The 18,405-nt window shown below is 41.5% G+C and overlaps 1 protein-coding gene across 1 annotated transcript; it reads left to right on the top strand.

Moving 5' to 3' along the window:
- The first annotated feature begins 12,442 nt into the window (after positions 1–12,442).
- LOC137710955 (AP-3 complex subunit delta-like) lies at positions 12,443–15,644 on the top strand. The gene has a single exon (XM_068450127.1). It carries the CDS (start codon positions 12,550–12,552, stop codon positions 15,430–15,432), a length of 2,883 nt encoding a protein of 960 aa, XP_068306228.1. The 5' UTR covers positions 12,443–12,549; the 3' UTR covers positions 15,433–15,644.
- Positions 15,645–18,405: the final 2,761 nt, after the last annotated feature.

An 18,405-nucleotide genomic window follows, 5' to 3' on the forward strand; every position in this document is an offset into this window, starting at 1 on the left:
GTCCAGTGATAGTAGAGGGTGTAGTTATGCCCGCGGATCTTATTCCGTTAGATATTGTCGATTTTGATGTGATTTTGGGCAATGATTGGTTGCACTTCTATCGTGCCAACATTGATTGTTACGGGAAAGTAGTTACTTTTCACCGTCCTGGATTACCTGAGGTTACTTTTGTGGGTGAGCCGAGTGGAGTAAGACATGGTGTTATTTCGGCTTTACGAGCGAAGAAGTTGTTGACTAAAGGTTGTCAGGGGTATCTAGCTCATGTGGTACTAGAGGAGGCCGTTCCAAGCAGAATTGAGGATGTGAGAGTGGTTAGACACTTCCCTGATGTTTTTCCTGAAGATTTACCTGGTTTACCCCCAGATCGAGATGTGGATTTCACTGTTGAGTTGCTTCCAGGTACCAATCCTATTTCATTAACTCCTTATCGTATGGCTCCCGCTGAGTTAAGGGAATTGAAAGTGCAATTACAGGAATTAGTGGATAAGGGATTCATTCAGCCTAGTATTTCACCTTGGGGCGCTCCAGTGTTGTTTGTGAAAAAGAAAGATGGGACTTTGAGGCTGTGTATCGACTACAGACAATTGAATCGGGTGACGATTAAAAACCGTTATCCATTGCCTCGTATCGACGATTTGTTTGATCAGCTGAGAGGTGCTTGTGTATTTTCTAAGATAGACTTGAGGTCTGGGTACTATCAGCTGAAGATTAGTAGGGATGATGTTCCTAAGACGGCGTTCAGGACTCGTTACGGTCATTACGAGTTTCTGGTTATGCCATTTGGGTTGACGAATGCACCAGCAGCTTTTATGGATTTAATGAACCGGGTATTTCAGCCTTACCTGGATAGATTTGTCATTGTCTTCATTGACGATATTCTGGTGTATTCTAAGTCCAAAGCGGAACATGTCCGACATCTTACTTTGGTGTTGAAAAGGTTGAGAGAACACCAATTGTATGCTAAGTTTAGTAAGTGCCAGTTCTGGTTAGATCAAGTCGCGTTTTTGGGGCACATCATTTCTGCTCAAGGTATTCTGGTTGATACTCAGAAGGTTGCAGCTGTGGAGAGTTGGGAGCAACCACGAACCGTCACTGAGGTGAGAAGTTTCATTGGTTTGGCGGGATATTATCGGAGATTCGTTAAGGATTTTTCGGTAATTGCTTTGCCACTGACGAGGTTAACAAGGAAAGATGTTAAGTTTGAGTGGAATGATAAGTGTGAGCAAAGTTTCCAGCAGTTGAAGCATTGTCTTACTAATGCACCTGTTTTGGCACTTCCAGACGATAGTGGTGATTTCGAGGTTTATAGCGATGCTTCCTTGAATGGTCTGGGATGTGTATTGATGCAGCATGGTAGGGTGATTGCTTATGCTTCGCGGCAGTTGAAAACCCATGAGATGAATTACCCTACACATGATTTGGAGTTGGCTGCTATTATCTTTGCATTGAAGTTGTGGAGACACTATCTTTATGGAGAAAAGTGTAGGATCTTCACAGATCACAAGAGTCTTCAGTATCTCTTTACCCAGAAGGAACTTAATCTTCGTCAACGGAGGTGGTTGGAGTTGCTCAGCGATTACGATTGCACGATTGATTATCACCCTGGTCGTGCGAACGTAGTAGCCGATGCACTTAGCAGGAAGTCACATGGCCGTATCAATGCGTTGTACGCTAGTCGTATTCCTCTTTTGGTGGACTTGCGTGCTACGGGAGTAAGGTTAGAAGCAGAAGATCGAGAAGTGGCATTACTTGCTAATTTTCAAGTTAGGCCAATCTTAGTTGATCGGGTGCTTGAAGCTCAGGTAGCTGATGAACAGATTCAAGAACTAATTCAAGCTCGAGATCAAGGAAGGAGGCGAGATCTTAGAGTTCGTGATTCTGATGGCATGTTGATGTTAGAGGGTAGAATGTTCGTGCCTAGTAATGTGGACTTGAAGAAGGAAATTCTTGATGAAGCACATATCTCGGCTTATGCCATGCACCCAGGGGCAACCAAAATGTATCATACCATTCGACCATTTTACTATTGGCCGGGTATGAAAAGGGAGATAGCTGAGTATGTGAGCAGTTGTGCTGTTTGTCAGCAGGTTAAAGCAGAAAGAAAGAAGCCGTTTGGATTGTTACAGCCGCTTCCCGTTCCAGAGTGGAAGTGGGAAAATATCACTATGGATTTTGTGTACAAGTTGCCGCGTACACATAATGGCTTTGATGGCATTTGGGTGATCGTTGATCGGCTCACTAAGTCGGCACATTTCATTCCAGTAAGAGAGAAGTACTCTTTGAGCCGGTTAGCAGAGCTGTTTATTTCAAAGGTTGTGAAGTACCATGGTGTCCCTGTAAGTATTGTCTCGGATCGTGATCCACGATTCACATCAAAGTTTTGGGTAGCCTTTCAGGAAGCTTTGGGTACGAGACTACTTTACAGTACGGCATATCATCCACAAACGGACGGACAGTCTGAGAGAACTATTCAGACCTTGGAAGATATGCTGCGAGCATCAGTGTTACAGTTCAGTGATGCTTGGCACCAGCGGTTAGATTTGATGGAATTTGCTTACAACAACAGTTTCCATTCGAGCATTGGCATGGCGCCATTTGAGGCTTTGTATGGTAGATCTTGTCGCACTCCGTTATGTTGGTCGGAGGTTGGCGAAAGAGTTTTAGTAGGTCCGGAGATTGTCGAGGAGACTACTCAAAATGTTCAGGTAATTAGGTCTAACCTGAAAGCAGCTCAGGACAGGCAGAAAAGTTTAGCAGATCGACATGCTACGGACAGAACGTATGAGGTCGGAGATTGGGTATTTCTGAAGCTTTCACCGTGGAGAGGTGTTGTGCGGTTTGGAAAGAAAGGGAAGTTGAGTCCCAGGTATATCGGACCGTACATAGTCACAGAAAAAGTTGGTGAGGTAGCTTATAGGTTGGAGTTGCCTCCGGAGTTGGCTAAAGTGCATAACGTTTTTCACGTGTCTATGCTCCGACATTACGTTGCTGATCCATTGCATGTGATCCCTCCTCAACCGTTAGAGATAAATCCAGATTTGACGTACGACGAGGAACCGTTAACGATCTTAGATTGGAAAGAGAAGGTTCTGAGGAACAAAACGGTGAATTTGGTGAAAGTCTTGTGGAGGAATCACTCGGTTGAAGAAGCGACATGGGAGACAGAAAATAGGATGAGGGATTTGTATCCAAGATTATTCTTTGACCGTTAGGGGTGTAATTAGTTAGTTTGAATTTCGGGACGAAATTCTATTAAGGTGGGTAGGTTGTAACATCCCGTCCCGAAACTAACGAAACGTACGTGTGAATTTACAATTTTACCCCCCTAGCTGTTATTTTACGTGTATTTTTGTGTTGTGTGGTGTGGTAGGACCACACACAATCATACATTTTCTTTTTCTTCCCGGGATTCCCTCCCTCATTCCCTCACTCTGTCTCTTCTCTCAGTCTCTCTCTCTCTCTCTCTCTTCCTCCCCGAGTTCACCTTCTTCTTCTTCTTCTTCCTCTACACACGGACACACATACAAACCTAATCAAATCTTCACCAAACAAGAAACCAAGACCACCATCGTGTTCGTGGAGCTGAGAGGAGTTCAAAGGTGCCATTTTCAGGTAAGGAAAACACCATTTTCACGTCGATATCACGAGGTCCGATTTGAACACTGTTCATGCAAACCTAAACTAGCTTGTTTTTGGAATTTCTAAGCTTGTAGTTGTGCTTGTGAGGTCCCAAGGAGCCTCGGAGTAGTTCGTTGGGTGAATTTGGACGTCGGGATCGTCCTGTACGAAGTTGGCCGATTCTTGAAGTTGAAGACAGGTATGATCTAGCAATTTTTAGGCCTTAAAACTAGTCTAACGTGATTCTACTAGTCCTAAGCTTCATTTTGGTATAAAGAACGTGAAAAATGGTTGAAAAACGAAGGAGAAAACTTAGTTTGAAAATTACCCAGTTTTCCGGCGCCGTCGCCGGCGCCGGCGTCTCGCCGGAGAAGAAAGGAGAATATTCCGTTAAGTCTAACGGAATATTCCTAACGGCAGTGACAGAATCCGGTTAGATTTGACGGAATATTCCTGACGGCGTCAACTGACGCCGTCAGTGTGCAGTGCACGTGGGCCGCGCGTGGGGGCGCGTAGGTCCGTGCGTGTTCAGGCGCGTGGGGGCGCGTGCGTGGTCCAAAAATTTTTCTAAAAATATGGGCGTGATCCTGAGGTTGTGTAGGTCACGTTGGTATATTCATTTGTCCAATTTGAGCAATGTATGAGAAGTTATTACGAGAAGTTGCTTAGGTGCTTTTAAATTAATGTTTTCGTAACTTTGTCGCGTATAGGTGATTCGTTTTCCGAGGACGAGCGTACGCACTCGAGGCAGGGGGGCTACGACCCTTCTAATTATCAGTGAGTGGGCTTTTGTTTTCCGTATATACCTATATACATATTAATTCCCAGAAATTAAATAGAAAAGGTTATATGTTTTATGCCATGCATCATTTGAATATTGTTTACGCATCATCACGTGCGTTGGTAGTTGGCATACATATATAAATGTGTATTTGGTGCTGTGGACGCACAGGTAAGTGCCAGGTAAGCGGTATTCATGTGGTTATGCATTCCTGTTTATTATGCAATAGTAGTTTGAAATGCTTAGAGAGCTCATAATCTGCACCCCCGGTGTTAGTGCTCCCGCCCAGGGCCAGGGCACAGTCCTTCACGTGATGTTCACCAGCACCACACGCTCGCCTTGGATCCAAGTTAGGTGCAAGCCTTGTCGTACAGACCACATTAGGTGGTTCCGACTCGTAGGTGACCCGCGATTATTCGCACAGTCTTCACGTGATCGTAGCACTAGAGCGTATATATTACACCCAGTCTTGTCGTACAGACCACGTTAGGTGGTTCCGACTCGTGTGCAGATTCAGATATTGAGTTGAGATTGAAGCTCTATATGCAGCCGTACAGGTCACGTTAGGTGACTCCCGGCTGCCAGATTATATATATTCGATGTGAATTACGCTTGAGCATTTATAATTGATTATGATATTCTGTAATGGCATATTCTCAAGCATGAATGGCATATTGCAAAGCATGAATGGCATATTGTGAGCATGAATGGCATATGTGGAGCATGATTGACATATCTATACATACGTATATATGTTCATTTTCTGGGAAGTATACAGGTTTTACGGCGAGGGGTTAGAATGTGTTTTGCTAAAGAGTTTTCAAAGAACTTTGTTTTTGCCCACTCACGCTTTTGTTTTTGCGCCCCTCCAGGTTCTAGTGGTCTAGCAAGTTCGGTGGTCTATCCCAGAGGGCGTCCCGGCATTTCTGACAGACACTCACCATTGTAGGGTCACCTTCGGGTGTACATATGTCGTATCTTTCCTTTTTCGACTGCTGTAGACTTGCTCTGAATTGTGTCTCTCATACACTAGTACTTTGTATGCTATTAGGTTTTTAATGATTCGTACTTTTATATTACTATACCTTTAGCTTCCGCACGCGCACATGGCTACGTCACCTTCGCGTGACGGCCAGCATGCCCTGATCTCGGTCGGGGTGTGTCAAAGATGCACTTCATTTTTTTTCAACCAAATATAATCATAATACAGGGCCCTTTTATAAAAGCCCGTTGGGCTAGTTGTCCTTCTCCACTACATTTAGGTACTCAATTAGACTTTCAGCTCTAATATCAACCGTTCACCTATCCAGTTAAAACCATCCATTTGTCCATCTGTTTCATACAACAATAACAACAATCAAACCTTATTTCATTCCATTAAGAAGGATCGGTTGTATGAACTCTAGAACGCCATTGTACTCGTTTTGCACCAAATCTCCTGTTAGCTTCAAGTACTCGATATCATATCTTTTCTTAAACTATCTTTCAAAATCTTTCTACGTCTTCTTCTACCCCTTTTGCCTTGGTTATCCATCTCATAGTCGCATCTTCTGACCGGAACATATATAAGTCTTCGGTTCATGTGTCCATATATACTTAAAACCTTTTCCACTCCCAATCCTTAGGGCTTATTCTTTGTCTGAAAGTGCCAAATTTTTTTTTTAAATTTTTTATTTCAGTCTCTTTGAGAAGAAATTGGTCTCAGATAAAACCCTACAAACTGAAATATGGGACTAATTTCTTCCCATGGTTGGGGACGCAAGGGACGACGAAGCCCTCGAACCGCTACATGAAGCTAACAGTGACAATGGTATGTATTAACAGTCTCGGTTGTATTACAACCACCAAGAAAATACAGAGAAGAAAAGAAAGGAAGAAGAAGAAAGAAGATATAGTAAAATCTTAAGGAAAAATCTGAATATTCTTTGATTACATGATAAACTCTCACAGTCTCACATTCTCTTCTTTTATACAAGAGTAACCACACCTCTACAATCTTAGCTGACTAGACCAATCTTATCCCAACAGATCCTAACTATTTTAACAATTCTAACAACCTTTTTGATGACATGGCACTTCATATTTTGTAAGTCAATATAGGTCAACAGTATGCTCGTCCGTCATCCAGATGAAGGTCCAGTAATTCATGGCAGTGACGATATGCACTATTTCCCTCCTCACTCGGTCAATCACTTCGAGTTCTTGGATTATCTTTGCGAGGGCGAGGGGCCATCAAATCCATTGTTGTCGACCATGTATACGATCATCAACGGTGGAACTGGCCGACAACAGCAGATTTGCCTTCCCATCGCCCTTGCAGAAGTAGCCCGAAAGTCGAAGTGATTGACCTAGTAAGGAGGGAAATGGAGCATGTCGTCACTGCCATGAAGCACTGGACCGTCGTTTGGCTTACGAACGAGCAGTCTATCGTCATCGCCGACTTCATGAAGCAGTTTAAAGGCTTCACCGTCCCTTGTTTTGCCGACGTAGCCATTCAAAGATAAGAGAGAGAAAGGTTTATGGAGACGGTGGCAGAAGAAGGTCTGGGGGAGGTTCAGTTCATCAATCCCGAGGATTTTCTTGGTGAATGACCTCGCAGATCAGCGCTAGCGAAAGCGGCTTAAAAGGACATCGGAATAGGATTTGGGGTAGTTAGTTAGTAAGAAAATAAGAATTGGTAGGATAATTGGGCAGACTAATTAATGTATTTGTAGGTGTTTTTTTTTTTTTTGGGTTAATAGCTACTTTTATTAGAGCAACTTCACTGGGGGTGGGATAGGCTGACACACAGCCAAAAAAATGGCCTGGCACCTAAAGAAGTCTCTCCAGCCCACGGGATTGCCTGGCACCTAGCCTATAAGTTGGTCTTCAGGCCAGCCCAAAATTGACAGACCTTGGGACTTGCCCGTATGACACCATACTAACGTCAGGGATGGAAGGAGCCACGGAGGGAGAAGGCAAATGCCCTGAAAGTGATGGCCTGAGTTCGTCAGAAAATCTGAAAAAAAAATGCAGCGACATCATGTTTGCATCAACACAAAGGTTTCCAACATGATTTATATGTTAGAAACCATAGGAATATGATTGAGAACTTACTCAGGTGAAATGCAAGAGATTTCATTGAGATTGGACCTTGAACTCGTCTGAGTTGTCCGTTTTCCTTTGTCGGAATCACATGCAGGGAATTAAGCCCTCGAATTAACCACAAAAATTGCAACACAACAGGATTTAAAGCTCAAGAATACAATATAGTGATAGAAACATCACCTGGGTTAGAGATTGAAAACTCAAGCTCTTGGCTTCAATGGTAGGACCTCGCACCATGCACCAATGCCGCATGCAAGGCCATAGTTGGGTTCCTTGAGCTCCAAGGATTACAAAAATAATATTTTGTGTTTGATTTGTTGAAGGTTTTGAAGAGGAAGGAGAATGAGAGCTCACGGGAATAAGCTGGAAAAGAGAGAGAGAGAAAAAATCAGTTGGGGATGCAGAGGGAGTGTATAAAGGGTTCTAGTGGAACTGTGGAGGTTCTTGACTTATCTTTTTTTTTTTATATATAATAAAAATAATAATATTTTAATAAAATTGACTAGGCTATTTTTTGTTAGGGGTGGAGATGCATTTGGTTTATTACTGTTCATTGGGGTCTATCACTGTTCACTGAGTGGATAAATGCGCTGAGTGCTGGCACATTTATGTTAGGGGTGAAAGTGCTTTTACAAACACAAAAAACACAACCAAAGGCCTGAAGCTAACATATGGACAAGCAAAAAGTGGCCCAAGACAAACAGAGTACAAAAGGGCCAACCAACCATTGAAGCCCAAGCACACAAACGAATTTACAGACTCTAGAAACATCCACTGCATCCGCCACCTCCACATAAACCTTGATCCATCCAATTCCTCGTCCACATCCCAAGCATCACCTCTTCAAATGCAGCATCCTACCCCGATCTGCTTCATGAGCATAGCCACAAAGAAAGGATAGCCAACAACTGATCGAAGGAAGCCCAACTATTGGGATGAAGTCCGTGAAAGCCCATGAACAACAATGCTGATAAAGGTAGATAACCAGGAGAATGTGTTGGTGTTGGAAACACCTGAGTTGGTGAAAACGCCGAAGCTCTACACACGATCTCCACGATATTCTTGGTTAAGAATCGGAATAATGATGAACAAAGATAAGGGATACCAACTGGGCAAGAGGGAGGGATAAAATATATTAGAGTAAAAGGCAGGAGGAGAAAGCAGTAGAAACAAAGAGTAGAATTGAAATAGAGAAGGGAGGAAACGGCGACTGACCTTGACTGAGACTAGGGTCGGCGCCACTGAGTTTTCTTAATTTTTGAAACCTCACACAGAAGGTGAGAAAGACTTTCAATAGAAGAGAAAAACTCTCACTCGGAGAGAAAGTTTTGTTATTCTTCCAGAATCAGAATTTTAGACTTATATTTGTAGGTAGTTAAGTAATGTGTTTGCTATGTATTGTGGTTATTTGTGTTTTGGCTTGGTTTGCCAGGATGGATAACACAATGTAATTCAGCTAATTATATTGTTTTAGGGAAAAAATTAAAATGCCCCTTCAGGCCTCAGCTTATGAAAAAACACTTGGATTTGGACGCTTGACCACGTGGCCGTTAATGAGTGAGGGTTGATGGAGAGTCTTTGCGTCTTAGGTTGTTTGCCAAGTGGAACATAAGAATTTTTTCAACTTATAACATTCATTCAATCAGTCGTTTTCAATTTAGTTCTAAGGCATTTTGACATGTACAATTTACAATTTACCTTTATATGTCAAATTTATCACACTTTTTATTTACCTTTCCATATTTAACGAACTAAATATGACTAAATTTAATGACAAGTTAACAAAATTTAATAATAACGGGTAAAGTGATACGTCTACTGTTTAAGGGATAATTAGCCACTTAGAGCATTTTCAATGGAGTTCCTAAATGAAGTCCCCACAACCGTATAGTCCCTATATATAGGGACAAATGACTTCTAATGAGTCGGAATTAAAATCCTCAAAGTATTTCAATACATAGGGACTCTCCAGATACCTCAAAAGAATTCTCAAATATGAGGATTACATATAGAAACTCAAATAGTGGACTCCATATTAATTTTGAATGAGAATAGTGCTGCTCTTTATGTTTTTTTCCTTGTTTTTTGAACCCATCCAAGGGGGGCAACTTCTCATTTGCCTTTTTTTTTTAATTCTTGAAAAATCAATGGTATAGATAGTTTTTTATTTTGGGTTAATATCAGTTTACTACCCTGAAGTTATTGACTTTCAACATTTGATACATCATGTTTTTTTTTATCCCAGAGTGGTACCTAAAGTCATACTTTTGGGACACTTTCATACCTCTGTTAAGGTTGCTGTTAAATCAACCGTTAACTAATGACGTAGCGCTCACGTGAACAATGATTGGGTGCCACGTGTCAATATACGGCCCACGTGGATTAATTTTTTTTAAATAAATAATAAAATAATTATTATATAAAAAAAAAGATCGCCTTCTACCTCCCCCGAAACTCCATCCATTCTCCCTCTTTCCTTCTATTTTCTGCACCCACCCAACCCTTATCTCCTCTTCGATAGCCTCGTGAGCTCAAACCTTTGAGCCCCACCTTGGCAAAAGACTCTGACTTTTCCTAATTTTTCGACCCATCTGCATCTGTACCATCTTCTTCTCCGACATATGCCTCGCTGTTCTCGATTGGGTTCATCCTTCTGGTGAACAACGTCAGTTTTCAGGTCCACCATGAACTTGATGGTAGCCATTCCACAGAGAACCAGTGTAAGATCTTACATCGCCCAGGAGTGAGGATCATGTAAGTCTAATATGTATATTCTCATCTCTACCTAACACGAGACCTTTTGGGAGCTCACTGGCTTCGGGTTCCATCGGAACTCCGAAGTTAAGCGAGTAGCGCGAGAGCAATCCCATGATGGGTGACCCATTGGGAAGTTCTTGTGTGAGTTCCCAGAAACAAAATCGTGAAAGTGTGGTTGGGGCCCAAAGCGGACAATATTGTGCTATAGTGGAGTCGAGCCTGAGATATGATGGGGGCCCAGGCCGGGATGTGACAATTTGGTATCAGAGCCAATCCCTGGCCAGAAGTGTACAGACGAGGACGTCGGGCCCCTAAGGAGGGTGGATTGTAAGATCTCACATCGTCCAGGGGTGAGGATCCTGCAAAGCTTATATGTATATTCTCATCTCTACCTAGCATGAGGCTTTTTGGGAGCTCACTGGTTTCGGGTTCCATCGAAACTCCAAAATTAAGTGAGTAGCGCACGAGAGCAATCCCATAATGGGTGACCCACTGGGAAGTTCTCGTGTAAGTTCCCAGAAACAAAATCGTGAGGGCGTGGTCGGGGCCCAAAGCGGACAATATCGTGTTACGGTGGAGTCGAGCTCGGGATGTGGTGGAGGCTCAGGTCGGGATGTGACAACCAGCGACGAGATCTTGACCAAAGCGGAGGAGAAATAGACGTCGCCATTGATGCAGGGCGGCCACAACTCGCCGTAGATCTGGCGGCGCACGGTTAAAGATGGAGGGGGAATGGTGGATTTGCATGGCGTGAGAAGATGATTGGGTGGGTGCAGATGAGAGAATAGAGGGAGGGAAGGAAGGTCGAGGGATGGGATGAGGTAGGAGACGAAATTATTTATAATAATAATTATTATATTATTTTTTTAATTTTTAATTTTTTTTAATTCACATGAATCCTATATTGACACGTGGCACCCAATCATTGTCCACGTGGGTGCCACATCACCAGTTAACGGTTGCTTTAACAACAACCTTAACGGAGGTATGAAAGTGTTCCAAAATTATGACTTTAGGTACCACTCTAAGATGAAAAAAAATGATGTATCAAACGTTGAAAACCAATAAATTTAAGGGTAGTAAACTGATATTAACCCTTTTATTTTTATCAATGGTTACAATATTTCAATGAAATGAATAATAATTTTTAATATTTTAGTCCCCATATTTAGGGATTATACTATACGGAATTTTCATTGTAGACAATATTCTTTAATGACTCGAATATCCTCTAAAGCTCTTAAGTGAGTCCTCAAACGTGGTGGTGGGAGTCCTTAAGTAGGGACTAGTGGTATTCTTCTTCACTTATAAGTGAGAGGTCTTAGGTTCAACTCTCATCAAAAACGAATTTGAACCAAATTATTGCTAACCCATTGTGAGGGTAAGCCGACCCCCTCTCCTATAGTGTATATAATATCATTTGTTAAGTCCAAGGCATTACCAAATTTTCTAAGAAGTTAGCCGAAATGATCAGTTTGCAGGTTTTATTTGCTGAAATGATCACTTCTCAACATTTCATCAATTATGTCCCATCGTTTTGTCAATATATCGTCAATATTAAATCGATAATGTTGTTAGTATTCAACTTTTTTGTTCCTTCAACAATTGGATTTGTAAAATGAATTTCAATCAATTTCCCAACTTTTTCTTATGATGCGCTGGTTTTGTATTGTTGTGCCTTGAAAAAAAAAAAAAACAGCTTCTACTGTGCTGTGAGAATAAGCTCATTTTTGTTGTTTCACGTTTTTAGCTTTTTTCACCCAAAATTGTGAAAATAAGCTATTTTTAAGTGTTTACCAAACAACTTTTTGAGCTCAGTTTTTTTATTATACTCATTTTTTATAAAAGCACCTTAGTACCAAACTAGTACTTAGACCCTAGCGATGTTCAATCTCTATTGCCTTATTGTCTAACCCACTAAAAAAAATTATATTTTATTTTGAAACAAGATCAACTAGATAGAAACCAGACTGTGAGGTATCTGAATGAGTATCTCTATGGTTCCTCTTTGTGAAGATCTTGGAAATCTTTCAATCACATCTGTTCATCGTGTATCGTACAACTAGTTTTCGTTAGGTATTGTTTATATTTAATTTTAAATAAAAAATTTACAATAATTTCTAACTACATGATGTATGATGAACAAATATGATTGAAGGATTCTCGAAATCTGAAGAGAATTCTCGTTCATTTCCCAAGTCCAAAGACAAGCCCAAAGCCATCACCTTTCCATAACATGCCCCACCTTGTACGGAGTGTGTAGCGCCACCGTCAAAAATTACCAAATCTCAAATCCTCCGCCGCGCATGGCGGGTTCCTCCCTCATGGAAAACCTCTTCCAGCGCACGCTGGAGGACCTAATCAAAGGCCTCCGCCTCCAGCTCATCGGCGAGTCCGCCTTCCTCTCCAAAGCCCTCGACGAAATCCGCCGCGAGATCAAATCCACCGACGCCGACACTAAAGCCAACGCCCTCCACAAGCTCACCTACCTCTCCTCCCTCCACTTCATCGACATGTCCTTCGCTGCCTTCCACGTCGTCGAGCTCCTCTCCTCCACCCGCTTTTCCCACAAGAAGATCGCCTACCACGCCGCCGCCCACTCCTTCTCCGACGACACCCCGGTCCTCGTCCTCATCACCAACCAGCTCCGCAAGGACCTCACCTCTACCAACGAGCTCGAGGTAAGCTTAGCGCTCGAATGCCTTTCTAGAATTGCAACTGTAGATCTTGCTAGGGATTTGACACCAGAGGTTTTCACCTTGCTGGGTAGCGGCAAGGTTTTCGTCCGAAAGAAAGCAACCGGCGTGCTTTTGAGGGTGTTTGATAAATACCCAGATGCTGTGAGGGTGTGTTTTAAGCGTTTGGTTGAGAATTTGGAGAGTCCTGACTCGCAGATTGTGTCTGTGGCTGTTGGGGTGCTTTGTGAGCTTGCTTTGAGAGAACCCAGGTCATATCTTCCGTTGGCGCCTGAGTTTTATAAGATCTTGGTTGATTCCAAGAACAACTGGGTTTTGATTAAGGTGTTGAAGATATTTGCAAAGTTGGCTCCTTTAGAACCTAGGTTGGCGAAGAGGGTTGTTGAGCCGGTTTGTGAACATATCAGGAGGACTGGGGCCAAATCATTGTTGTTTGAGTGTATTAGGACAGTGGTGACCGGTTTGAGTGATTATGAATCTGCAGTGAAGGTTGTCGTTTTGAAGATTCAGGAAATGCTAGTTGATGATGATCCGAATCTCAAGTATCTTGCGTTGCAGGCACTTTCGGTGGTTGCCCCAAAGCACTTGTGGGCAGTGTTGGAGAATAAGGAGGTTGTGATTAAGTCTTTGAGTGATGTGGATACGAATATCAAGCTGGAGTCTTTGCGTCTTGTTATGGCAATGCTGTCTGAGAATAATGTGGCTGAAATTTGCAGGGTGTTGGTCAATTATGCTCTTAAATCTGATCCCGAGTTTTGCAATGAGATTTTGGATTCCATTTTATCAACATGCTGCAGTAATGTGTACGAGATTATTGTTGACTTCGATTGGTATGTATCACTTCTGGGAGAAATGGCGAGGATCCCGCATTGCCAGAAGGGGGAAGAAATTGAGAAGCAGCTTATTGATATTGGTATGAGGGTCAAGGATGTTAGACCAGAGCTTGTCCGGGTCAGTCGTGATCTGCTGATTGATCCTGCATTACTTGGTAATCCTTTCTTACACAGGATATTATCAGCCGCTGCTTGGTTGTCAGGGCAACATGTTGAATTCTCAATAAACCCGTTTGAGCTCATGGAGGCACTATTACAGCCTCGTACAGTTCTCTTGGCACCATTTATAAGAGCGATATATGTACAGTCTGCTCTTAAAGTTTTAGTCTTTTGTTTAAATTCTTACCTTTTGCAGAGGGGGAATACTGCTTCCTCCTCAACTTTTGATGGATTGGTTTTGGAACGAGTTGACCCAGAGAGTTCTATTTTGGCATCATGTGATGCTCCTGTGCATTGCATACAGGATGAAGGATTCAACCCGAGGGTTTTAAATCAATCTTTTGAAGGTCTTTCTGTGGAATATGATGGGGAGGAAACTGCTACTCTTGGGCAGACATCTGCATCGTCTTCATTGAAGGACAGTTTCACACGTGAATCTATCATAAACCTTTTAAATCGAGTTGAACTGGCTGTGACTCCATTAATGGGAAGCTATGATGTAGAAATACTAGAGAGAGCACGGAATATACTTTGTTACATCGAGTTGATTAGGCAAGAACTGCTTGATTGTCCGGTACACAGGGAAGAAAGTTTGGAAAGTGAAGAAGCACAAGCGTCCCAAATCATCAGAGTGATGCATGATGCCTTTTCAAGTGATCTAGGTCCTGTCTCGGTGAGTGCTCAAGAAAGAGTTCCTGTACCAGATGGGTTAATGCTTGCAGAGAATCTTGAAGACTTGGAAAAAATCTTCGGTGATGTTCAACTACCTTCGTTAAGTTCATTTTCTCTTGGAAGCCCACAGTATGAGGAGAGAGCTGGTTTTTCTATTCCTATCCATGAAAGCAAAGAAGAGCCAGTGCCATCGAATGAATCCACGTCTCTGCTTGCAGAGCACCGTAAGCAGCACGGTTTATATTATCTTCCCTCTGTGAAGGAGGAAGATAATTATCCACCTGCCAATGATCCTAAATTACAGGTTGATACTAATGAGGATGATGAAGATCTAGTTAAATTACTTGTTTCAAAGAAAAAGCCATGTCATGCAAAGCCTCGGCCTGTGGTGGTGAAATTAGATGGAGATCAAGCACCTATTGCAGCCAATCCTCGCCCGAAGGAAGATGTGTTGTCTGGTACCATGCGAGACGTTCTTTCAGGTAGCGACACCAATCCCACCTCATCTCAGAGTAGAGTATCCACCAAGTCATCGAGTAAGAGAAAAGGGAAGGAGAAACTAAATGTTGATCCTGCTAAAGAAAATTTGGGTGATGTTGAAAAGCATGATCTAGGAAACCCAAGTTCGAGAAATAGCAAGCACCATAGTCATAGTAAAGGGAGAAGACATGGAAGCCCGGGGAAGAAGGGAGATGAAAGAGAAGAAAATGGTCAGAAAGTGAAGCAGAAAAGTAGTCATAGACATAGTAAGCACAAAGCTCGACAACGAGCGGAAGTGCCTTTGAATGTGGTTGCACAAACACCAGTCGTTCCAGATTTTCTCTTGTAGTGTTAAAAAGGTTTGAATTTACTTTTTACTCGTCATTTTCACAAAGCTTTTCCTTGTGTACTGTTGAGGTTAATCCTGCTGTAGATTTATACACTTTCGGCTTTTCTGGTCTTGGTTTGTGTTTGCACAACTGTTGGGATTCCCCTTGTTTACGTTTTTAAGCGAGACGATGCTAGTGAATTTCTTTCGAGCTATGAAGTTTAAGGTTCTTTCTGATTTCTGTTCTGAGTATTGACCAATATAGGTTGCAGCCCATGTCCGGTTTAGAAGATGGTGAAGTTTTGGTCAAAACCGGAGACAAGGAAAAGGGTATGATAAAACAACAAAACGACGACAACAATCAAGCTTTATCTCATCAAGTGGGGTTGGTTATATGAATTTTAGAACGTCACGGTGTTCAACTTTGTGCCAAATCTTCCGTTAGATATAAATACCCCATGACTTTTTCTATAATCTCTGTCCAAGTCTTCTTGTGTCTTCCTTTATCCCTTTTACCCTAAGCCTCACATCATCTAACCGAACATCTTTAGGTCTTCATTCACGTGTCCAAACTATTTTAACCGATTTTTTCTCATCTTAACCGAAAAGAGTGATATTTTTATATAATCCTGAGAAAGTGACATGCAAGAAAGTTGTTGACGTTTCTGCTCTATATCTTATTGGAGTAGCTATGTACGTGGAATCTGTGGCTTCGCCACATTAACAGAACTCTTACTGTTTATACTTTGAGAACAAAGTCCATTGGTAATAGCTAGGTTGCTAGTGTTGGAGGAAGTTTGAACTTTTAAGTTGAGTCCTCTGACGGCAGCGAAGATGACTCCTCTGATCGATCAGGCCAAGGCATGCATCATGCATGAGGAGCAACTACTACTAACGTACGTAGCATCTCTTTTCGGCATCAAATCACTTTTGCACCAGATTGTATGAAGCTTCATAATTCCATTTCATCCACACTCACATTCGGGTTTCTCGACCTTCTCTCTATGACAACCCTATGTTCTTAATAATGTGAGCATTCAAGTGACGAGAGAGATAAAAAAAAGAGACAATGTCTCTCCAGTCTGTTATTTTATGTTTTAAGTTTTTTTCCTACTTAATAACACTGCTCATCTCATGGAGAATTATGTCAATGCTCATCTTATGCACATTGTGCATTTTAGAATGTACTTGACCATGCCCATAAAACAATGATACCCTTTTAAAATATGTTCTAGAATCCAGCCTAATCGTTCCTTTTGCTTTAATTTGGTTTTGACTAGCGATAACTAAATGAGCTACAATTCTATTGCAATTATAAATTCACAGTAGTTTGGTAACTATTTTATTTTCAATTTAAAAAAAATTAAAAACTTCAAGCCAAATTTTAAAAACTCTATAAACTAATTTTTCATTTTTTATTATTTTGAGAATAAAAAACTAGAAGTAACTTCGTCAAAGCAACATACATGCATAGTTCTGTAGCCAGGGCAACTTCGTCACTTTCGTGTACCCATTGGACGGCAGCCCTTTTGGGGGTTCCTTAGTGACCGATTCACTGAACCCAGAAAGCCTTCCACTGGCGGGAGATCATGTTATTCAAGAAATGCTTTGGCAAGAAATAAAATAACGAACATCAGTCCTCATGCAAGTATCCCATGGCTTGTCACCGGCGACTTTAATGAAAGATTGGGAGCTACCGGAAAAAGGAGAGGCCCGCTTTAAGCTGCAGTAAGGCTGCAGTTTGGATGAACTTTGTACATTAGTTCTAATCTCTAATGCATTTCGATTGCTAAGGTGGCTCTTACGTAGAGGGTACGAAGCTCCAATGATGCTCCTCCATGGCATGGATCATGGACCTAGCAGGAAAGAGAGGTGGTGCAGCACCATCGTACGTAAAAGATTCCTTCTCCATACCCTCCATCCTAAAGGCATAAATGCATAAAAAAAAATAATAATAAAAAAAAAGGAGAAATTAGATTGTGGCCTGATGTCCGGTACTAGGATGCCTCTCTTTGTACATGCCGATTTGAATTTTTTTGTTTTCAAAGTGATATGCAGTGCTAGCAATTGGAACCTTTTAACAAGCAAGGGTTTTTGTTTTTGTTTTGTTTTGTTTTGTTTTGTTTTTTTTTTTTTTTTTTTGACGAACAAACAAAGTTTTGTATTGATACGTTGAGGTATATATTAGTAGAAGAACATATCAAGTATGCTAGGTTTTATAATTAAAGACTTTTTGCTGAAATTGAGTACTGGAATATATATCTACTAAATTGTAGGAACTTTGGATAATAATTTGAGAATTAATTGGTCCATTAAATATGATGGCAAATTATGTAATTTTACGTTATAAACTGACTAGTTATAATACGCGTGGCACCTAAATAGTAAGGAAAAGATTAATCAAAATTTTAAAAGTAATAGATGTTTAATCAAGGAAGCAGTTCAACAAGGCACTTAAATCAAAATGCCCCCAAAAAAAAGCACGAGAAATGCTAAGGAGAACTCTCTCAAAGTGAGAGACTCTTCATGGACTCTCTGGCAACTCACAATTTAACATTAATTCTCGTGCAAACATTATAAAATATTATGTGAAAAACATGAGATGATAGAGAGTTCATAGAGAGTCTCACTTTCAAAAGTCTCCTTAGCATTTCTGAAAAGGCATAAATAGCGAGTGATTCCTCTTCTACTCTTCTAGTAGATCCAATCGAGACAGATCTAGTATTTTTGCTTTGGCACGAGCTCCCAGTAGGGTTAACATGGTTCAACACTTCTCAGGGAGTATTTTTTTTGACCATTTAATTAATTGGCTCAATTGCAAATGACGCTTTACTACACTAACAAAAAATAATGATATATATGCATCCTAATGCAGATTCGTCACCGATTCTCTATCCCTATAACAATATGGTTTGTCAAAAGTGTCACATCCCGACCTAGGCTCCACCACATTCCTGGCTCGACTCCGTCGTATCACGATATTGTCCGCTTTGG

This window comes from Pyrus communis, chromosome 12 (genome assembly GCF_963583255.1).
Source record: "Pyrus communis chromosome 12, drPyrComm1.1, whole genome shotgun sequence".
In the NCBI taxonomy this organism is placed as follows: Eukaryota; Viridiplantae; Streptophyta; class Magnoliopsida; order Rosales; family Rosaceae; genus Pyrus; species Pyrus communis.